Here is a 24,214-nt window from a genome sequence, read left to right on the forward strand (position 1 = left end):
ATCCAGGGAAACTTTGGAAACCATGTTTTGACAATGACAAAGATGCCAAAAGCTTAGATCCATGAATGACTATGTGAAGGATAATCTCGATTCTCCACTGACCTGGAATATTTTTGTACCATTACCTGAACAAAAAAATAAACTTCTTATGTGTCAGCATCATTATGTTTTGGGTCTTAAACGCTCTAGTTAAAGCCACATGCAATCTAGTGGGTGAGATAATGTAGCAGTAATTTCAGGCAGTGACAATTCTCGGGCTTAAATGGAGGGCAGCGAACAACCTGATTAGGTTTACAATCATGGTCACATCTGGTCCTGAGGATACAGAGAAGTATCTCTCATAGGAAGAGGGCTATCCAAGTGGTCAGCAACCAAATGAAAGAGTTAGGATTCAAGTCCATTTTCCAATCCTAGTAGAAGAACTGTGGGAAAAGCCATTCCTATAAAATCCAAAAATCAGTATGGGTCACTTCAAGAAACTTTTTCATACTACCAGGAAACACAGTACTATTCTCATTTCCAAGTATGTCTACAGAATACTTGAGCAAAAAGGGGGTAAATGAATTCTTGGTCTATCCTAGTTTTTTTTCAAGTTTTTTTTTCTTTTTAAGAGGGTGAGAGAGAGACAGAGAGCACATACGTGCACAGGGGAGGGACAGAGGGAGAGAGAGAGAATCTTAAGCAAGCTCCACACTCAGCACGGTGCCTGACACAGGGCTCAATCTCACGACCCTGAGATCATGACCTGAGCTGAAATCTAGAGTCAGATGCTTAACCAACTAAGACACCCAGGCACCCCTTTGGTCCATCCTAGTTTTGATTTCAAGAAGAGTTACTACACATATATTTAATCATGTATCATTGTGGTGGGCTCTATTCTGAGCACAGTGGAGGAACTATGACTTGAAGATCCTCTCTGTTGCCTTTGAGACTCTCACGTTTCGCACCGGAACTAAGAGAAGAGTAAATCACGATAGGAGAGGTCATGCTATATAGCTGTATTAAACAAGAATAAAGGGAGAATGCTGGGAACTTGGACTCCCATATATTGGAAGCTTTGTAACAACCCTGAGGTGAGGAGATCAAAACAAATCATTAAAGATTTTAAACAAATTATGACATGGTTATCATTACATAGAGGATTGTATTTAGCTTTAGAAGTGAAAAAGAACTGTCACATGTCAGGGGAAGTGGGCAACATGACTCCTATACCTTTCGCTCCAATGGTCCAGGGGAAAGAGAGAACGTCTTCTTTCGCTTTCCTTTTGGGTTTTCTTTATAAGCTCCGGTGGGAACCATGGGCACTGCTGAATGGTGTGGCTATCAGATATCTGGGAATAAACACGGTCCTCTAGCAGACTTAGTGTGTGGGAGAGACAGATGCATGCTTTTCTGGCTTCTGTTGTTGGGCTGACACTCTGCTATTGCTTCCTTGGGTTTCTAAGAGGAAGAAGTAGCCTGATTCTTTCAAACAAGGATTTAAATGATGTAGAATTTGTTGAGCTCAGGGAAGATCATATACATACCTACTCCTAACACTGCACCAAACTGATCTATGTCTTACTATGAAAAAATAGTTTCTAAGACTGTGGCACATTAAAAAAAATAGGATTCCATTCCTTTTAAAGCTTTCAGACCAAGCGATTTTATTGATGACTTTTTCTGTTTTGCACTTTCTTTGAAACATTTATCCTTCAACATTCAAGGACGATTTTTGCCAAGTCACAGCACATTTCGAGCACACCCACAAACGTGTTTCATGAGATAAGGACAATGGCGCGATACCAAGATGTTGCTGGTGCTCGGTTTTAACAGAGAGCTCTAGCTTCAAGATACTCAACAGGATCCTGCAATGTTGGTAACACTTCATTTTAAATTAGTGCCTCTTAACAGCAAGAAAAAAGAAACTATTGAATATTGCTGCACATAATTTTCTGAACTTATTAACTTATGCACTTTTTTTGTTTTGTTTTTTGTTTTGTTTTTTTTTTTAGTTAGGAGTAAACATATTGTTTTCTACTTTTTCAAGAATAAACTTAAGGGTTTTGTGAAGATCACACTAAGCATTGAAAACAATGTCTGGCACATGGTAAATGCTCAACAAATGCTAACATATCATTATCCATGAAGTTTGTGTTTAAAAGAAATTTAAATGGTGAAATATTTATTGGATGCATAATTGTAGTATGGTGTTATGGTAATAAAAAAGAAAAAAATATCAAGCTTGTTTCTGCTAAGACCTTAAAATCTAAGACATATACTGTCAATGTTCACATTTATGTAGGTAGCAAAATGAAACAAATCATTGTTATAATCACAACCAGGTCACTTAAGGAGAAGAGACAGTTTAGGAAGGTTTATGAATCCAGAAACACCCGGAATTAGAAAAGAGAATTCTTTTTGAAGAGAATGTGTCATTATTATTATTATTATTATTATTATTATTATGTTCAGTTAGCCAGCATATAGTACATCGTAAGTATCTCTTCTTCTCTCACGTGAAGAGAATGGGTCAACATGATCAAAACTTTCTGGGTTTAAAAGTCAGTAGGATCAGTAATTCCAAAAAGAATGGCTATGCCTCCATCAGTTTAATAGTTATTTAAGATCTAAAAAATAGTGACTTCTTACTTCGAGGAAATTTTTTGCTGGTAAATTATATACACTGTAACTGACACTTGAGCGTTACACAATATTTAATTGGTAGGTTGGTTCCATTATTAGCTGTTAAGCACAAATGGCAAGAATGTTTTTCATAACACTCTGACTCTCCATATGCTTTCCAACTAATTCTCTAAGAAAGGAAAGAAAGCAAGTCGGACGTACCAGAGGGGAAGGCTTTTTTTCCAATTACAAAACCCTACAGTGAGTGAGTGTCTTGGATGTTTTAAAAATGATGAAAATTAGTAGAGTACTTCCTTTTATCACTGAGATCCAATTTTTCTAAACCTATTGTCTTCAAAACAAACCTACTTTTTCAATTTAATCTCAAGTAACATTTTAAAGCTACTAACGATAACTGAAATCTTAAAAGGCAACTGATTTTTATTTGTACATCTAATCAGTGAAAACACATATTGTCATATTCCAGAGAAAAAAGGTAAGAAATACTGTCTTTCCTATTTTGCACAACAAAAAATGAGATGGCAAAAAGAAATGTGGGAACAGTCTTCAAAGGCTAACTATTTCCGGAAAGCATTTCAGGTGGATTGGCTATAGAACTCTATGATGCTTTGTTGGTAGCGGGTAAGGAAGAGTTCGTCACAGGTGATGTTAATCAGAGCTGCCATCTATCGAGCACCTTCTGGGTGCTGGGCACGCCCTACTTTCCTCTTTTCACACCACTGTCAAGGCATTTTTGCAAGGCAGTTAGTCTTATCCTCACATGGCAGATAAGGAAACTGAAGTGATGTGAATAAACAAGCAAGGGTTCGAACTCTGGATCCAAAATGGATTCTCTTTCCAACCCATGCCAGACGAAGCCTTTAGAGCGCTATGAATAACATCATTTTACATATTAAGAAAAGAGCACATTTTGTGAAGCCTCACAGGAGCCACAAAGATGAGTTAAAGTCCCTGCTCCCAAGGACTCACGGTTAAGCAGGGGATAGAATCAGATCATAGCAAAGGCAGCACAAGATGCACAAATGCTGTGAGGAGTCCGACTGCATGTTTCCATCTAGGAGCTGAAAGTGGGTTATCGGTGAGTTGCCAGCGCACACATTCCAGCTGAACAGAGCTGAGGGCACAAGATACTCATTACCTAGATACCCATGGACGCAGGGACAGGCATGTGCGTGATACTGGGGAGAATTTTGTATTGATCTTTGCTTGGATGACATTTGGCTCTTAGGAGTTTCTTATGAGAAATGTGCTGCATTTGATAAGACAAATACTTAGAATCAACCCGAGGGCTCTTGATCCATTACTGCATATTAATGTACTAAAATACCCCTTCCACCAAGTCATTCCTTGGCTCCCCATGCTTTCCCTTCACAAGTTCCTCACCTTTCTCCATTCATTTCCCCTCACGTAGACCCTCTGCTCACACCTACACAAGCAAACACCCAGTCCTGAAGGATTAAATTTTCTAATCAGCTTCACTCCCACCCTGACTGGTCTCAACTTCAAGAAATTCAACATGAATCATTCATGTTGGCCTCCAAGGTAAGATTTCTTTACTATAGGCTGATTTAATGATAAAACTATAAAGACCATGAAGGTAATTTCTTCCTACAAACATTAAGTTCAAATGTGACAAGTCCGCAGATAGAAGTACAGAGAAACGAACTGGAAAAGTTCCAGGAGGTTAAAGTAATTTATACTTTAATTATTCTCTGAATTCTCTTGCCCTTGTTGAGAGGGGACAGCCAAGCTAGTCTATTGTCTTTGACTTGTAAATTACTTTAGAGACAAGCCTCCTGTCCTGTTCTCTCTTGGTTCAACACTTTATTTTTATCAAAAAAAGTACCTTTAAAATTGCATTGATGCTTGAGTAATTCACTTGATTAGATTAACCCAATAATACTGTTAAACTACTTTAAAAAAATGTAGCAACAGAAATGTGCTTTTCTTATTTTCAGTTAAATAGTCAATTTAACACAAGAACACTCTCAGAACAAACAAGTAGGTTAAGATTTAGATTTTGTGATTTATTTAAAAAAACTTAAGTTGCAGGGCCCAAATATCTACATAATATCATTTACTTAATTAGCACACAATGAAAAGCCACGTGGATTTTTAGTACTTTGGCAATAGACTATCGTAGGAGGGTACTTCTCTGTTTTTATATTGCTTTTTAAGTTTTACTATAAATGAGTGATAGCTGTATGGTTACAAAGCCTTCGTCTCATGAAGTCTCTAGAAATTTCTTTTGGATTATTTAGGCTAATTTTCAAAGCTTTATTAAAGGGGAAGTAGAACTGGATGGATTGGATAATTGAGAATACAGAACAACCTATTTAAATATTCAACTGCTTGTCAAGTTTGCACATCTTATTGCATGTATAGAGTTATTAAGTTTCATTATACTGCATTTAGAGAATTACTAAGTTTGCAAGGAAAAGTCATTAATTCTTTTCTTTGTCAGGACACCATGACCTCTTACAGAAATAACTGCCTGTGGAACACAATGCATCAGTCAGTGCCCTGAAAGAGTTAACACTCGACTGTCAATGTCTTTTAAATAGGTCATTTACATGAGTGTAACATCTCACTTCTTAAAGTGGGAAAACCTTTTTGTGTTGATTTATGCATGAGAGGATGAATGTGACTGTCATTTTATGTATCTCTACCCACACTATGTGTAATGTATGTGTTTATGCATATGTGTACATAAGGCATCTCCAAGCACAAGCTTTATCAGTGTGACTAAAATATCATCATCGTCAGTGTAATACCTTAGCTTGCAGTGGAAGAAAGTATTAGGATCTCAGGTCCCCTTAATATACTGAAAGCAATGACAAGTCTCAGAAGTTTGGAATGAGAGCTTAGATACCATCTAGACGTTACAAGCCTCTCCCTTGACAGCACAATCACCGAACTACAATAAAATAGAATAAGTTGTAAAGAAGTGCAGATGAAGCCAAGTGAAGTCTGGGGATCAGAATTCTAAATCAAGTAATTATAAAAATAATGCTAACACACAAAAGCAAGCATGAAAGGAAAGAATTGTTCTTCATTTTGAAATGTTAATGAGTAGAGACATTTTCCATCATTGAGTCACTGGACTCATCACGATGAAATTTTCAGCCTGAAGTTGTACAGCGTAGGAAGGCACGCCATATACTGGAGTATGTAACTGACATGTTCGTTTTTCATTTGACTGAAGTTTTGTGCCTTTGACTTCTTCCAAAATTTGGCTTGACGAGCCGATTCTCATGACTGACTTTTCTGTGGAAGGATTATAGAGGGAGGAAAAAAAAGCAGTAGTATGAGACATAGTTCTATTTAAGCACAATGGGGAATTAATGCATAGAATACACTTTAGAATTCTACATTCTCAGAGTTGTCTTTGAATATAATTATTAGGAAATGAAAGGAATTTTCTTTCAGATTAGCACTATTAGAGAATAATATGTAAAGAATTTCTTAGAAAATCTGTTCTAAAAGCCTTAGATAAGGCACAACCATAATTACTCTGCTCGTAATCTCTACAGAGATGAGAAGCTAGCACAGGGCTTGTATAGGGGCTGACTATAGTGGGAAGGCAGCAACTGAGAAGTGAGTTGAATTACATTAACTGTCTCTGAACCTCCCTCGTCTGTGATCTGTCTTGGGAATAACTTTGTTCCTTGGACATTAGCAAGGAGCAGTCTGTTCAGCAGCTCACTGCTAAATTCCTCTCTGACACTAGCACGTGGGAAAAGGGCGCTGGGTTGGTCTCTTTCATCAAATCTGACCCTCAACCTTTCTTGGCTAGAAAGTTGGGTTTACGTTACTCCTGGAGAGTGCCTTAAAGGGATGAGAAGAGCCTTTGCTCTTGTGAAAATGGAGTGCTTTCCACAGTTTTCTTCCATTTGCGTATCACAGAAACTGTGCATCCCAAACATTCTCCTGTGAGAAATGAACTGTTGGAGTCACCCACGGTCGCCACCATGGACAGCTGACTCAGATCCACCTGTTCTCACTTCCCATCAGGCATAAACTATGTGCAAGTTCAAGGGGGTTAAAGTAATTAGTACTTTACACCCTAACATTTCCAGTTCTCGCTGAGATGGCACAGTCCCTCTGTCTCTTACTGTCTTTGGGTTATACATTGCTTTACAGCAGTATGCTACAAAAATAGGACTAGAGCATTTTTAAATACTTTTATATATTTCCCGATATTTCCTGTGAGATGGGATCAGTTTTATACCCCATTTCACTAACTTCCTAAGACACATTCAATAACTTCATTAGCACAAATATGGGGAAATGAAAGAAGCCTGAAATTTGATTTATCTGACCTTCCCTTGTCTTTCCATATATTTGAGGCATGAACTGGGAACCGAAGTATTCATCTTGCTGTACAGAAATGCACGTCATTCCCTGGGTACAGTATGCTCTGTCTTCCCCCCTGCCTTTTGTCATGTTGTCCTTCTGCCCCAAACTGCCTTGTCTTGCCCTGGGTAATGTTCATGGCTTTGGGTGGTAAGCATTCCACTTTAAAAACAGCATCAAAACATTTTTTTGAAGTAATGCATAATGTAGATAAAAAAATACAGATATTAGTTCCACCCACAAGTCCTATAACAAGGTAGCCTGAGTAAATGAAGTGGATTTGGCACATGACTCCAAACTTTGTTAAGTATCAGCAGACTGGGTTTTGCTAATCCTTTTCACTGAGAACTTTGCATATGCCGTTTACTCTACAGAGCATGACCTTCCTGGGACTAAGTAATCATGTAACAATCATGGTTAAGCTTTAAGAATAATCTGCAAGACAACTTGGTGAGGCAAGTCCTGCCTATAGGTTATGTAGCTGGAGTGAATCTTTAAAACTTTCTTTCCTCACTCCAAAGTCTAAGAAACCCAGCAAGTCCTTTGAAGAAAGGTGCTTAGTTCCAGGTTAAACTAGAATCCAAAAATTTATAGGTCTTCCATTCCGTCATGTTTTTTTAAAGATTTTATTTCTTTATTTGAGAGAGAGAGAAAGAGCAAGCAAGCAAGGGGAGGGCAGAAGGAGAGAGAGAGAATCTCAAGCAGAGCTCCCACTGAGTGCAGAGCCCAGGCCAGGCTGGATCTCACACCCTGAGATCATGACCTGAGCCCAAACCAAGAGTCAAATGCTCAACTGATTGAGCTACCCAGGCACCCCTCTCATGATTTTTTGTAATTATGGAAAAACCCTAGTGGATTTTGAAGGGGCAGTCAGGTCCTTTTTGTTTGAGCCTTAAAGCACATTCCATAGCCTGTTCTTGATGGACATCTCCCAAAATAGACATCACCTGGGCTTTGGCTTCAGGTGACATCTCATAGGGACTATATGCTTAATTATGGAGATGATACAAGAGGCCATGATGAATGAAATAAATGAAATTGGTTTGGTATTTAAACCGATAGGTGAGGCAGCAACCACTACTCTGCTCTTAGGAATTGCTCTCATGCTGGTACAGAGGCTCCAGCGCTGTGAGAGTTCACATTTTTTTCTGTAAGGGAGGTCTAATATTTGGGTGTTTTTAAATGTAAAAATCTCCTATTTTTTTAAGTTGGCGATGAAAGCTCTTTTTAAAAATCACTGTGTAGGCTACTACTGTTCTGTGTGAACAAAATTGACCTGCAGTTTTCCACATGTTGTGTACCTACCTAGCACCTGCAGATGGAAATGAAAAGAGGGGGCCAAGTGACTGGCCAGTTGTGCAGAGGAGATCATTTGGGCATGGAGCCTGCATTACTTATTAGATCGAACAGGCACGAGCACTTACTAGGACCAAGAACTGTTCTAAATGCTTTACTTGTTGTAGCTCATTTAATCCTCATGGAACTCTATGAGGTCACCGTTATCATTATGTCCATATTAAATTATCACCACATTAACTATCATTATCTCCATAGTAGTAGCTTGCTCACGGTTACACAGCTACTAAGTGTTGGAGTATGATTCAAATCCAGGTCTGGCTGTAGATCAGGGGCTCTTAAACCACACCCATTGTAGGGTCTCCTATATACAACTTTGTAGTTTGGAAAATAGGAAGTGTACAAAAGAACTTAACTTTTGTGTTTACTTATAGTATTTATTTTACCTTTTCTTTTTTAAAAAGACACTTGTTGCCTAAGGGATAATTTCATTATGCTAAAGACAAATGTCCACATTAAAAAAATCTTACAGAGGTAGCACTGATGAAATAGAATATAAATGAATCCTAATTGGGCATACCCCCCAACTCAGAAAGAAATAATTAATTAATTTCCCTCCCAAAAAGGCAAAAGGCATTAAGAATATTAGCACTAACCTGGATTTCTTGTTTCTACAGAACTTCAGAGTCTGCATCTTCTGGGGGTGAAGATGGGACAGGAAGTGAACTTTTCTATGAATAAAAACCAAATATTAATGCCACAAGTTTCGAAACATAAGACCTTATAAAGAAAAATGCCTCAAGTTCAAAGATCTTTTTTTTTTTTTTTTGGTTTTTGGCTAACGTTTTCTTTTGATTAAAATGTGCTTTGTAGAGGTTACTTTTAGAAAAATTCACAATTTTGTAGATATTTGCAAACTTTGATTTCAACTTGTGTTTGTCTTTCAAAATAATATTTGATATTTCCATAGGTGAATTATTATCCCCAAACATTGACTTTCATATTTCCCTCCTGTAATGAAAAGCCAAAATGGAACTTTTTGAAAAAGGGGTAAGGTCTCTTAGCACATTGATCATGATCCAGTTTTTCTATATACAAATAGAAGATTTTCTCTGAATTTTGCCAACTAAGTATTTTATTGACTTTTCTAGATTTTAGACCATCAGCCAAGAGAGAAGACAACTCATTTGCCATATATGCCCAATCAAAAGGAGGTGATTTCCCCCCAGTATTTAAACAGCAGACCAGAGGACTCATATTCAAGTCTTTACAACATCCCTCAAACCACAACAAGCACTCTCAATGACTTTTATTAAAAAGTACTCTTTAGATAAGATATATTCACATGGAGTGATGATAATCAATCATAGGTTTGGACCATTATAGAAGTCACCTAGTAGAAGTTGTCATTATACCCCTGTCACTACAAAGTTGTTACCTCTCTAAATAAGCCTTTTTAAAAGAATATATATAGTGGTTATGATGTGGAGATCACAAAGAGAGATCAAGAACAGAGAAGGACGAGAAGCTAACTGTACCATTCTTTGGTGACCAGATACTTAATGATCTAGGACTACAATTCTAATTATAGCATCAGAAACACACACACAAATGTTGTGTCTTAAACATCTTAGATAGAAAGTTATAGTAAATGTTATGTGCTTAGGAATGCTGTGTCACATGGATTTAAAGTAAGCTTTAGTGATGAAAAAAATGAGTCATGCTGGAAAACACATGAGTGGAGTTTGAAAAATTTGTACCAGGAAATATGAGACTCTAAAACAGCAAAGGTTTTAAACATATGTAAATATATCATGTTATTTTAAATATTTTGCACACATAAAGTACACACTATAATTAGGAATTTGATTATTTCATCTATATCCATCAAAGTATATTAAATCAAGTGAGACAAAACTTTGGAAAATTTTTCATTGGAAAATGGGGAGAGTTTTATATTTTGGGTTCCTTTATAGGGCAAATACAAAAAAAAAAAAGTTCTACTAGAATAACCCAATGACTTTTATGTGTCTGACTGAAAAAGATGGAGTTTTATGCAATTTTGTTTCTCTTTGAGTTTAATTGAACTCAGAAGAATAGAGTTGTTCACACCAGCACTTACAGCAAAATTAAAAACTGAATTCTCACCTTTGTCAGTTGGCCAATACAGAGGGCAAATGAGAGGATAGTTACAATGACACCGAGCATTACTGCATAAATGATCCCTATTATCTCTAGGGAAGAAAAAGAGAACAGAAAATTACAAAAGTATGAGATAAACTACCACATATCAACTGAAAAATAAAACAGGTAAAATCAGGGGTAATATCACTTTGCTTTTTTATAGAAAATACATTAATATACTTTTACGTATACTATATTTTCGAAAATTAGGTTTTTCACAGTAACCATGTGGGAGACTGGAACTTTGAGCACTAACATCTTTGTCCAAGGTCACACATCTAATGAGAACCAAGGCTCCAGAGTTCCAATTCACTCCCATTTTTCTTTCTTTTTTTTTTTTTTAAGATTTTATTTATTTATTTGACAAAGACAGCCAGCGAGAGAGGGAACACAAGCAGGGGGAGTGGGAGAGGAAGAAGCAGGCTCCTAGTGGAGGAGCCTGATGTGGGGCTCGATCCCAGAACGCTGGGATCACGCCCTGAGCTGAAGACAGACACTTAACGACTGCGCCACCCAGGCGCCCCCCAATTCACTCCCATTTTTCTTCACAGGACCTCACAGGCATAATTATGGAGAAGAGCCATTGTGGACATTCTATCTCAATATGGAAAAAAACCACAAACTCTTTTCATAGTGTCAAAGTTATGAGAGAAAATAATGTCTTGATGTACAAAAGGGTATTGGACAGATCATTGAATCAGTAGTTTTGGAGGAAATAAACTTAATATAATATACACTAATATGATATAAAATGTGTCTACTAATCAGTATAGTTCTAATGTGATAGTCAAAATATACTACATTGGGAGTATACTAAAAATATTTCTCAAATCTTTTACATGTTGAGAATGAAACAATTTAAGTTAGAGGTAGTCTTGCCTATTCATGCATATTTGTTGTGCTTTCAAATGAGGTCAATAGAACTGAAGGCAAGACGTACAAGTAACATGGCATATTTATTTGGCTTATTTATATTTAAAAGACATATTATTGATTTTTTTAAAAAGTAAAAGTAGTTTTTCTGCCTCTGGTATTGCCGAGCCTTCCCGTCCATGTAGCTTTAACTCAAGAGCTAGTGATTCAGTTCTACAATCCATTTTTCTTGTGTGAAGTACGGATGCAGGCCAAGTGCAAAGGGAGGCTTAGAAAGGCCGAATAGTAAATGGGCACGTAAATCAACCAACGCCAGATCCACAGCAGCACCTAAGAAGTGGAGGTGACAGTCCCCCAGTCAGAGAGGGTTGAGAGGATAACCCCAAACTGGTAGCACAGGGCCCCAGATGAATCAGGGTTGAGATATAAATGGTCTCTATTTATTCCTGATATGTGCCAAGGAATCAGATGATTTTCAGCTCCTTGCTTTCTTTACAAGCAGGAAACAGGGAAGTTCAATTGTTTCATAAGCTCCTACGAGACTTTTCTCAAGTACCCATGGTTGGTTAGAAAGCTAAAAAATCTAAATTACAAGAAAAATGATCAAATTATGCACTGCTAGTTCCGAAATATTTAGGAAAATAAGAGATGCATATTTTAATTTTAAAAAGAGCATATTTTGCTTGCCTTTACAATTTTGTATCATGAAAGTTAATAATATACCCTTTTCTATTTTAAAAACTGATGCTTCTTGGGGCACCTGGGTGGCTCAGTCAGTTAGGCCTCCGACTCTTGGTTTTGGTTCAAGTCATGATCTTGCGGTGGTCAGATGGAGCCCCTAGCTCCGTGGCTAACACGGACTCTGCTTGGGATTCTTTCATTCTTCCTCTTCCTCCCCCTCTGCTCCTCCCCACTCTACCTCTTCCTCAAACAAATAAATAAAATCTTTTAAAAAAAATTAAAAAGTTAAAAATTGATGGTTCTTATTTTCTTAGGCATTTAACTAGCAATGTGTCATTTAAGTTGAAATTATTGTTATTCTATGTCAAATATTAACATACCTGGTTCAGAGAAAATGTGGTCAATTTGTTGCCTTGCTCCTAAAAACACAAAATTTCAAAATAAAGTTAAAATACATAGGGTGTATCTTTAAAGCTCCATATTGGAATGACATTGTTTAGTGGGTTTCTTTTTATTAATTGTGTTTGGGGAGCTACTGTTCAATTTTAAATAGCTAGTAAAATTTCTGGGGTAATGTGTCAATTTTAACATTAGTAATTCCACTATCTACTTTCAACAACCCAACAGGTAGTCATGGGTCAGACATTAGCAAACCATCTCCTTAAATGAAGGAAAGGGTTTGAGAAAGTTCTGAAAGAACCACTTACTGAGTTCTACAAAAAGCAGCACATTTAAAAATGTATGTAAAAATGGGGAGAAGAAAGGAGACCCAATGAGCCATCAACCCACATGAACTTCCGTCCAAACCCAAGAGAGGTCATGTCTGGTATCAATTTTCCAGATTTAGCCACAGTCACCATCTGAATCCAAACCTTTATTGTGTCTCATCTGAGCTTTTGTGTACACTTGCACTGGATTCCCTATCTGCAGAAGTTTCTAGTATTGTTGTCTCAATGCACCTTAAGGCACCACTAGCATTAACCTGATTATGTTTCTTTCTCTGAAGTCACTATTTTACGTCATGAAGTAGTAAGACTACTACAGCCTTACAGTTTTCTTGAATTTAGTGATTATAAATAACGTATCATACCATATAGTCAGGAACTTGGTTATATCGGGTCATTCTTTGGAGGTTATGTTTAAAGGCTAACTGGGGCTTGTCCTCTCTTTCCTCGTGGCAGTTGGTAGTCGTGGTTAGTGTATGAGCTCTGGAGCAAAACAGGTGGGGCTTCAGTCACAAGAATCTCTCTTACTAGTTATGTGGCCTTGGACAAGTTCCTTAATTGCTCTGTGTTTTAGTAATTTCTTAGGCAAATGAAGATTATAATACCTAGGTCTTTGGCTTCCTGCGAGGATAAAATTAGGTAACGTGGGAAAACACTTACAATGCCCCACCATTATTTCTAGCATTCAGGGCATGTAGCACTGTGTGTCTATATTTGCCCTTTAAATGCTTTCCAGTTGGACACCATCATGTTGGCTTCACACTGAAGTCACCTTGATCCTAATAATTAGTTCCTAGCCCTTAGCCTAATTTTCCTTCCCTGGTCTCTATTCTTAAAATCTGCTGCTTCTGTTGATCCCAGTGCATTTTCTCCATGTTTCTAGCAGCTAATGACCCTGCAGCCACTCTAGAGATATTTTCTGAGCCTTTTTAAAAAAAATCTGGAGTATCCTGCCTAAACTTCACCTATGAGAGATACTTTCCCTTTCTACTTTCAACCAGCTCTAGTGAAGTCATCTTCTTTTTCTGAGAGAAGTAGCCAGGGACAGTGAATGCGGCCCGACCGCCCTTCTCTCAGTACTCTTCTCATTTACTAGGCAGTTACGGTACGTCAGGCTTGGGGTGAAGCAGTTTTGTATACACCTTCTTATTTGATCTCTAGAGAAATACTGTAAGATGAAAATTATGGGCCCATTTGAAAAATGAAGGGAACAGAAACCCCTTCAAACCTCACTCAGGGTCAGCAGGTGGGACAGCTGACCCCCGCATGGTTTGACTCTGGGGCCGCCTCAGCACTGCACAATGAGATCCCTTCTTTCTGGAAATATCATGAAATAGTCACAGTCAGCATTTCTGCACCCTGCTAGATTGTTTTAATTTCTTTAGCCCATCGTATTATTTCTGCGAGATAGTCCAGAAGTGAGAATTCCTCTGGAGTAGGGATCGTGTCTGCTTAACGCTGTTTCTCAGTGTTGGTCACAGTTTCGCCACAGTGACAGGTCCAATTAAATAGAGTTGCATCATAACAACGCACTCCAAAGCAACTATTTTAAAATATGAACAAACCCTGTTTTTCTGTTTCTCTCTTTTTTCTTTGTTTGTTTCTTATATTCCACATATGAGTGAAATCATATGGCATTTGTTTTTCTCTGACTTATTTCACTTAGTATTATACCCTGTAGATCTATCCATGTTGTTGCAAATGACAAGATTTCATTCCTTTTTATGGCTGAGGAACATTCCATTGCGTAGATGTACCACATCTTCCTTATGCATTCATCTACGGATGGACCCTTGGGCTGTTTCCATATCTCGGCAATGTAAATAATGCTGCAGTAAACATAGGGATGCATATATATTTTCAAATTAGTGTTTTCATTTTCTCTGGGTAAATATTCAGTAGTGGAATTACTGGGTCATATGGTATTTCTGTTTTTAATTTTGGGAGGAAACTCCATACTGTTTTTCACAGTGGCTCACCAGCTTGCATTTCCACCAATAGTGAAATAGGTGAAGGGGATTAAGGGTACATTTCTTGTGAGCATTCCATTGTACACCTCAAACTAATACCATACTGTCTGTTAATTATATTTGAATTACAAAAAATTTTAAAAATGAGTAAACTTTGTGCCCCGTCTGGGAGATGTTGGCGTAGAGTAACTAAAGGGTCTTGTCCTGTACCAGGAATGACAAATGATGGCTGCTCTGTGGAAACCAAACCTGTAGAAAACAGAAGTTGAGAAAAAGATCAGCAATGAGGTCACCGAGTGGACTCTAGAGCATACCATAAAAAGCAAATTTATCCCATGTCCCTCCCAGTGGCGACTCCAGAATTTCTACATAGTAGGGCCTTACAGAGGAGGAAAGTGTATCTTCATTTCCTGTGTAAAATGATAAAATCTGCCTCAAAATGTCATTGTAAGGACTACGGTAGTCTCTTGCATGTGTGCTCGTGAACACACACACGTTAGTAGAGTACTTGGCACATAACGAGCACCACATACAGGTTGGTTATTGTTGTCACCATTCTTACAAAGGGAGGAGAGACCGGAAGCTGCTTTGGCATGGCATCTTCCGTGACTTTGGGAAATTGTCGGTGTTAAAGAAAGGGACGACACAGGATGACAGTTGTGCCCCACGCCTCCCTATCCCCACCTCCTTGGTACAATTCTACCTCCCCGGTAAAAATTAAAACCAAGACAGGACTACACTCAATTTTCTTCTCGCTTGTTAGAGGGTGAGTCAATTCTTTTTTTTTTTTTTAATAATTTTTATTTTGTTATATTAGTCACCATATGGTACATCCCCAGTTTTTGATGCAATGTGAGGGTGAGTCAATTCTAAGGTTCCCCACCCATACTTCTTTTTTCTCTTTCAAAAGTAGCATGTCAGAATTGTAATAGAATTATAGGAAATGCTGGCTCTAGTCTAAGACAACTGGCTGAGGATCCAGATAACCAAGGACTGCAATGAATTCTAGGCCATGGTTATTCTTTAGAATAAAAACATATCTGCACACAAACATGAATACAAGCTATGTATTCTCATAAATCCTTTTAAAATCCCATTAAATACATTATACATTGATTTTTTATAATTAAACAATTAGATTTTTAAATTGTATAAATATAAAATTTATGAATTATTTTATAAGGCTTTTATAAATTAAATGGGATTGTTTTAATTACAAAAGTAATCTAAGGACACCTGGGTGGCTCAGTCGGTTAAGCACCTGCCTTCGGCTCAGGTCATGATCCCAGTGTTGGGCTCCCTGCTCAGCAGGAAGTCTGCTTCTCCCTCTCTCTGCCCCACCCCTCTGCTCATGCTCTCTCTCTCTCGCTATCTCTCTTTCAAATAAATAAATAAAATCTTAAAAAAAATTTTTTTTAAATAAACATTTTGGGGGTGCCTGGGTGGCACAGCGGTTAAGCGTCTGCCTTCAGCTCAGGGCGTGATCCCGGCGTTATGGAATCAAGCCCCACGTCAGGCTCCTCTGCTATGAGCCTGCTTCTTCCTCTCCCACTCCCCCTGCTTGTGTTCCCTCTCTCACTGGCTGTCTCTATCTCTGTCAAATAAATAAATAAAATCTTTAAAAAAAAATAAAAAAATAAAATAAACATTTTGGTGTATAATCATCTGAACTTTTAGCTATTGCACCTAAATACAGGATCATTGTGTTTAAGTATGTATAAATACGTACATAGTGTTTAAGATATATATACTACGGACAGGTATCCTATGTTGTTGAATATTCTTCTGTGACAAGACTCTTAATGGCTGTATAGTATTCCAGCATATCAGTGTACCATAGTTTAGTCATCAGTCTCTGATTTGAGCATTTGTGTTATTTTATACTTCTGAGAGTTACGAATCATTCTTAGATAACCATCAGTGTACTAAACTCTGTGGGTGTATCTCTGCGCATTCCTTCGAGACCTCCTGGTGAGGGGAATGGTGCCCAGGTATGACGAAGAGGGGGTGGGCGAGCACTTGCAGACATTCCCCAGAGAGACTGTCACCTTGGCTTCTCAGCTAAATGCTCGAGGTTTCCTGGAGAATCCACGAAGAACTGAAAAACGTCTTTTACATTTCTGGTCGGTCTTCTCAAAGACCGAGTACCAAGACCTGCCTCTTTTAACCAGCTGCCAACGAATCCTTACCCCCAAATTGTGCAGGCAGGAATTATTGTCCCCAAACTGTCTGCAATGTTTTCTCCCCTCCTATAAATACTCATCTTGTTCTTCGACTTGGTCCTACTACCTGATCCTCACGTGTTTTTAAACAATGGCTACACAAATGAACTAAAGAGCATGATAAATAACATCTATCTCTAAGTTCATCTTCAACACTCAGGTGTATTGATTTAAAAGATAATATAAGAAGGGGGCACCTGGGTGGTTCAGTCATTAAGCCTCTGCCTTCTGCTCAGGTCATGATCCCAGTGTCCTGGGATGAGCCCACAACGGGCTCCCTGATCAGCGGGAAGCCTGCTTCTCCCTCTCCCACTCCCCCTGCTGGTGTTCCCTCTCTCGCTGTATCTCTCTCTGTCAAATAAATATATAAAATCTTAAAAAAAAAAGATAATATAAGAAGAAACATTTTAAACAATAACGTGATGATAGGAATTTTAAGTTTCAGCATATATTGAAATCAAAATTAGGGAGAGGACTATTTTTATTAAGAATCAATGGAAGTATGTAAAAAATATAAAAAAGGATAACTAATGAACAAAAATTATCTGTATCTCTTTGTTAATGTTGCATCTCCTTTAGACCTTTCAGTTCAGTATAATTATTTACAGGTAGGGCATACATTTATAATCACTTTAGGACACCAAATGGATTCCTTTGAAACATAAAACTTGTTTCCATGGTTGCTAGTTCCCACGGCTAACTCATTTTGAATCCCCTCAGCTTTACAACAGTGTTTTGTACATAATAGGTAGTCAGTGAAATACTAATAGTTATAAATTTTTAGCCAATTTCTTATAGAGAAACAACTGGGTGAGTTTCCAGATTGCATCTCAAATGAACATAAGAATGAATTAAACAAGCCATATGGCAAAGTGGCTTCCACAGGGTGAGGACAAGCATAGTTGAAAAACACGTATTCACGGAAAATCGACAAAATATTCACAACATTTCAACAACATGCCCATACTTTGAAGACCAAAATAATCTAAATCTGAAAAACAAAACAATCCACACCAAAGTTTTTAAGTGTTAAAGGAGTTAAAATGTTAAAAATTTAACCAAAGCCATTGACTTTTGGCTGTGAACACAAATATGCCCTCCTTCAGGCTTCCTAACTCTTCCACAGGACATCAGAGACCGTCTGAGTAGGGATTTGCAGGGTCAGTTAGGGAGGTGCTCAGTATGGGCTGGTGCCCCCCCCCCTTTGTGAACACCTGTAAGACCCTGTGTGACCCAGTCCCCCACCTGCCTCCCCATCTCATTGCTTGTCCCTTAACCTTCTCTCCCCAGGCTCCAGCCATGACAGATACTTCCTGGTTCCTCAAACGCACCATACTCCTAACCACGCCCACACCTTTGTACCTCCTCTTCCCTTTGATTGAAGTATGCCTTCCCACGCCATCTTGCCTAGCTGTCTGCTTTTCAGGTTTCAGTTCAATACCATTTCCTTTTGGAGGTCCTTTCTTATCCCCCCTACTGGGACCACAAACTCTACCAATTCCCCAGGACTTGGCATGGTGTGGTAAAAGCTCAATGAAATCTTATGATTGACTGTTTGGAATCCAGGTATGTCTTCTGAGGGCCTCAATGGTTACTGGGAACCTTGGGTGTTCATTCATTGATTCATCAGTTCATGAAAGTGTTTTAGCATGCTCACTTTGTGCACATACAGAGAACACAATAACTAACTAACTAACTCATGGTCTTCCCAGCAAGGAAATTCCAACTTAGTAAAGAGACACAACAATTTGATCTAAGTCTCAGAATGTGTTTTGGGTGCTGGAGAAGTAGGGCACAAAATAGGCTGCGGTCAATTCTAGGGCGAGCAGGAGGAGGTCGAAAGACCTCGTGGAGGTGTTCTTGGAACGCATCTTGCAAGGACCCTAGGATTTCGACTGTGTGGACATTTTGGTACCGAGTCAGCACTGCCAGCCATGCCCTGGAATTTGAGACATCATTGAGGGATCTGCAAGCATCTACGGGACTGCTGCGCAAGACGTGAAGAGAGCAAGACAGCGGCGGAAGGAGGGAGCAAAGTACATATAACTTTTTTTCTTTGGTATCGAAATGAGAAGATGCTTAAGGACACAGACCTCATTTAAATAAGTTTTGAACTCTATCAAAACCATTTTCAGCCTCTAGCAAATAGATGTCCTTCTTCTCCAACAGCTATTACTCAGAGGAAAGGAGCATTTAGTGCAAATTTTGTCCAGAAGAAGTAGAGGCTGAAGCCCAAGGCTCTAAAGTGTAGTCAGAACTCAGGAATATCTCACATTGAAAGCAACACATTGTTTAGAGAAACAAAGTACTTGAGGTAATTTCCCAAAATTGCATATACTTGATTCAAGTCCCAACTGCGAAATTACGTTCTACCTGCACCCGCACAAAAACTGATTGGTGGCCAAGTTGATTTGAGGCTGAAATTTTCCATTTACGTTCCTAGAAATACCTGCTTTAGTTCTCCAGATTTAGTTGCTTTGATGCAAATATTACAGTCACCTAAAGCCAACAGTGCAGTAAGTAAATAAACAGAGTAAATAAATAGAGCAACTTGATAAAAATATTTTTATACATTTTTTCCTCAACAATCAAATATCTGGAACTATCCATAAAATGATCTTTTTAGTAGTTTTCTTTCTATTTTAGGGGGAAAAAATCTTGTATTTCAATAGTAGTTAATGCCCTTGCTTGCTTAGCAGTATGAGGACGGCTCAGAATCTCTCCCTGAAATACATAGTTCACAAAAAATGTCAGCTTCAAGGATTAATAGTTCTGCTCACTCACGTAAGCTTTTCTATTTTCTAGCACTTAGTTAAATTTTAAAGAACTTGCTGGTGATTCTAAAATAGAAACACATGGGGCAATCTGAAGAATTTCATCCATCACTTCAAATTAACTATACCCGCCCCTGGTTGAGAAACGTCACCTAGGAGAAACAAAAGAAGTATCTCTTTGTACATTCTCACATGCTTAAGCTACTTTCAAAATTCACGGTAAGGAACCCAAAATCCCACAATACGCACCCCTAACAGCCAGCAGAAGTATTTTGATGCTTACACTTGGCAGCAATAGCCCTCAAGTCTGTGTGGCTCTCCCACATTCCTTGGGCCCTAAGCAGCTACTGGACATCTGCGGACATCTGCAGGTGCACAAGCTGCAAAATGTCTGTGAATAAGAGGATTTTAAGCGACTGTTTTCAATGGAATCTTCAGTTGGGTTGAGTAGGTAGAAGGCATCCAGACAGATCTGTGACCATTAAACAGCAGACGTGGTTTACCTACACCTCTTAGGGACAGGGTGATGAGAAATGTCTCTCTCGTTTTTTTCTCATGCTCTGGGCCCCTGGATTTCTGTAGCTAAATCAGCTTCAACAAATGCAATTGCATCATTCACAAATTAAAGCTCAATTTAAATCCGGTCCTCTTTAATTCAGGATGTACTTTTATACTTTATGTTACAGGGGCTCTTGGAATATCTAATCCAACTTGCTTACTTTACAGATAAGAAAGTTGATAACATAAAAGTTAACTGATAAGCTCAGTTTAACACAGCTGGTAAGGAACAGAGCCACGACCTAATTCTGCTGACTTCCAGTAATATTTCCATTTCCAGACCTGTGCCTGGTTGAAATCTTGTCAGCATCATTTCTTGGATGTTTTAGCATATTAGTTGGTGAACATTGGGGTGCACTGAACACACAAAAAAAGACAAATTCCTTGCAATTCTGAGATCCTAGGAGCTAAGGGTTTTAAGCTAGTCATATATTCTTCATTATTATTTTTTCACACCAATTTATTGCACTCATTACATTATATCTCTTAGCCGTCAGGATCCTCGTGCTATAGCCACAAAGAGAGACTGTTTTCTGTTCTAGTAATATCGATATAAGGGTCATTTAAAAAATCCGTTCACTTCTTTTAGGCAGAACACGTCCAGACCGGACCTGAACAATTCCGCTTCTCAGAGAGAAACATGTATAGCTTGAGGTATTATGGAAGGTGTGTCAGCATCCAGCTACCAACACTGCACATGTCCTCAGTTGCTCTGAAATACGTACTCTGAAGTCCTTACCCCATGTCTGCTTACAATGACTCACTGTCTAAACCTCGAAGGATGGGAAGAATTTTAGGTAGAAATGTGGAAGGGGGGAATTAAGGTCAAGAAATAACGTGAGCTAAAATGCGAAGACAGGAGAGTTGCAACGTGCGTTCGTCTGAAGACCAGGAGGCAGCCAACAGGCCAAGGCCGGCCAACTTCTCAGACTGACAAGAGTTTAAAGTTCAAGTGGCAAATCAGTGCAAAATAAAATACAAGCGTAGCTGCAGCAAGGCCTCAAACTCCTTGTTTAAAATTTTGTTCCAGTCTCCAGACACTGAAATGGCATTTGCTGTGTATTTCCTAAAAAGTACATTACAGGGACTGAAATGGAATCATGTAATTTTAGGTTCAGGAAGGGTGTAATGAATGAATTCATATATATCATCGAGACTATTAAAGATTCCTAATTTTCATGATTGTAGCGTCTCACACTTACATATCATCTGAATCGTTCCAGAACATTCACCTCTTTTGTCCCTTATCCTCACTGCTCTGACCTCACAGTTTCTCACTAAAACTCTACCAGCCTGAGACGTCCGTGTGTTGAAGGAGGGAGCTTGAGAAGGCCCCTGTCACTGTTCCAGTGCACCAAAAGGGTGGGGCAACTTGTGGGCCCAGGACACGTCAGGGATACAATGGGGAGTAGAGGTCCAGTCTCCTCACATCCCCCTCTATGCTCTACCCACCAAATCACATGGCTTTCCCAAACACTTGACATTTCTAACATGAAATGTCCTAAGAAAGGGTAACAACAAAGTGCAATGTTGGAGAAATACCCTGTACAGTCTTGCTGAATGCCCAACCTTCCAGATGCTGAACTCCTGTCACGATGTGATAACGCCGGCTCTGGCAGCTGCTGGCTTGGGTTTGGTTCCCTCCTGACCTGCAGCTGATAGAAGTCTTATCTCGCAAGAGCAAACTCTTACAAGGACACACCCTGGATATGAAATGCCTTAAGTAGCTTCCAAGTCAGAAAACTAAATTTTCTAAGTGCTATAGTTTTGTTTGTTTTTGGCATTGGGAGGACCGTGAAAATTGATTGATAAATTCATCTGTGGAAGTTTTACACAGCTCATTTGTGGTGAAACAGGGACAAAAACTTACATCTCCTGACTTCCGGCTCAATGTCTTTTCTGCCAGACCCTCTTATTTTATACAGAATGAATGTATAAATGGGAATGTTGCCTGTCTCAAAAAACTGTTTAGAGAACACTCTTGCTGTGAAGCAATATATTAAAAGAAATATTCAGTTTTGCTCTTGAAACCACAGGATTGAGAAACTCAATCTGGGCTGAGTTTGTAATAATATAGTCAGATGTCCATCCTCTCTGTTGTCATTTGTTTTTCTTTTTTCGAAGGGTTTTAGGAAGCTAAAATAGCCAATTACAATTTAGGAAAATTGAGGTTCCTAAAGAGTAAAGTAGTCGTTGGGATGACATTAGAGCCTAGTGATTTGAATAACCCTCAATATTCTTTTTGAACTCTCTGGTCAAGATCTCTTAAAGGAAGGAGCAGCCCCTTGACTGGTGCATTTCGTGGGCAAGGTGTCCAATGCAATGACCCAGTTCCTGCTCATCTACGGCGTGACATGCTCTGGCAGCTCCCAGCACCCTGCTGGTCACACTTCTGCCCTCCTTCACGTGAAGGAATAACAACTCCTCATTGAGTCTTCACTCTGGACTAGGATGACAACAGCTTCCTTCAAGGAACCTCGAACACGATAGCCTTCTGGACTGCCCAGCTGCTGGCCATACCCATTGTCCGTAATCATCGTCGAGGCAGCAGGGATAGAGAGAAAAATCAGCCTATACTCTCAGCCATTGTACCTTCATCAGCCAGACAGAAAGAAAGCAAAGGATATTTATCTCCACTATCCCAGCGAGAAAGGAGGTCAGACTTTCAGTCCTGGCTTTGCCCCTAACTGGTTGAGATTCTGAGTATGTCACTGAACTTATCTGGGTCTCAGTTTCTTGCTTCTAGTATGAGAGTAATGGAACAGATTACCCTCCAAGGAACTTCACTAGTCCAAAATATGGACATTTATATGGCTGAGATAATAATATTCGTATTTAACACATCACGTCTTCACTACATTCTGGGTATCTTCTCTTGCCATCTTCAAAACAATTACCTGGGGGCATATTATTATATATTAATCCTTATTTTTAGAGAAAAACAGAGATCAGAAACATTGCCTAACTTGCCTAAGATGCTCAGCTGATAAAAGGCAGAGCTTGGTTTTCAATTCAAATCCATTTGACCACAGAATGGTCTGGGAAGGTCTACCGTGATCCATGCAGAATAAAAAGGATGAGAGCAGCAAATAAGTTGCTTCCAGCGAGCAAATTCTCAGCAAATAATGCAGCAACTCCCAAGCAAGCCTTCACTTATGGCAAATGAGGGCTAACTTCAGAAGAAGTACAACAGTACTAAATCACCTTGTGCAGAACCTAAGATGGGAGGGGCATACCTCTACCGTGGAAGTGTAGGGTGTATAGAATAGATGGAGCCACATCATGGAAAGACAGACTCTTCTGCTTAGTAGCAACCTGTTAGCTGAAATTTCACTTTTTTGAGCCAAGCATCTTCTAATCCAGTTGCTACTGCCTACTCCAAATCCCCAGACCCAGAGCAGTTCCCATACTGCAGGTGCACCAGCTTCATTTAAGGCATCGGCACTTTGGTAGCGGAACTCCCTGCACGCATTAGGTTTGAGCTTAGAGAAGTTACGGTGGATGAGAAAAGTTCTCATTAGAAGTGACAATTTTATCCCAAAGTTCTCACACCACCGATACGTTCTGCCACCGGTTGAACAACCACAAACAGCAATGACAGAAAGTAGGTCAGCATTCTCAATCCTGGCCGCATGTTAGAATCATCTGGGGGTCACAGGCATGAGATTCCAGGGTGTTGCCAGCAGTGACAGCCATTGCTCCAGACTATATTCACATGTAGAAACCTCATTTTCCAGGGTTTTGTGACCTATTCTTATGTTTTCTAAGGTTCTTATATCACTGTTATCTAGAGAGTGAATAAATTCCGAAATCAATTGGAATTACCCTGAGTTGCTTGAGAAATAACAACATTCACCATTTGTCATATTAAATGATACCATTTCTTGTGGTTTTGTCTTAGAAAAGCCCCTCTCCCCCACATTTGATTTAACTTTATGCGTTTTCCAAAG

At 38.9% G+C, this 24,214-nt stretch overlaps 1 protein-coding gene across 1 annotated transcript in view; it reads right to left on the reverse strand.

Moving 5' to 3' along the window:
- Positions 1 to 5,068: 5,068 nt before the first annotated feature.
- The window catches only part of LOC130543309 (glycophorin-A-like), a 47,731-nt gene continuing 28,585 nt past the window's right edge, over positions 5,069 to 24,214 (reverse strand). The window contains exons 3-6 of the mRNA XM_057309969.1: positions 12,396 to 12,434; positions 10,426 to 10,511; positions 8,934 to 9,008; positions 5,069 to 5,892 (exon numbers count right to left, since the gene is read on the reverse strand). Coding sequence (XP_057165952.1) covers positions 8,949 to 9,008; positions 10,426 to 10,511; positions 12,396 to 12,434 — 185 coding nt within the window. The 3' untranslated portion in view covers positions 5,069 to 5,892; positions 8,934 to 8,948. The remainder of the gene's footprint in view (positions 5,893 to 8,933; positions 9,009 to 10,425; positions 10,512 to 12,395; positions 12,435 to 24,214) is intronic.

This window comes from Ursus arctos, unplaced genomic scaffold, assembly GCF_023065955.2.
Source record: "Ursus arctos isolate Adak ecotype North America unplaced genomic scaffold, UrsArc2.0 scaffold_11, whole genome shotgun sequence".
Taxonomy (NCBI): domain Eukaryota; kingdom Metazoa; phylum Chordata; class Mammalia; order Carnivora; family Ursidae; genus Ursus; species Ursus arctos.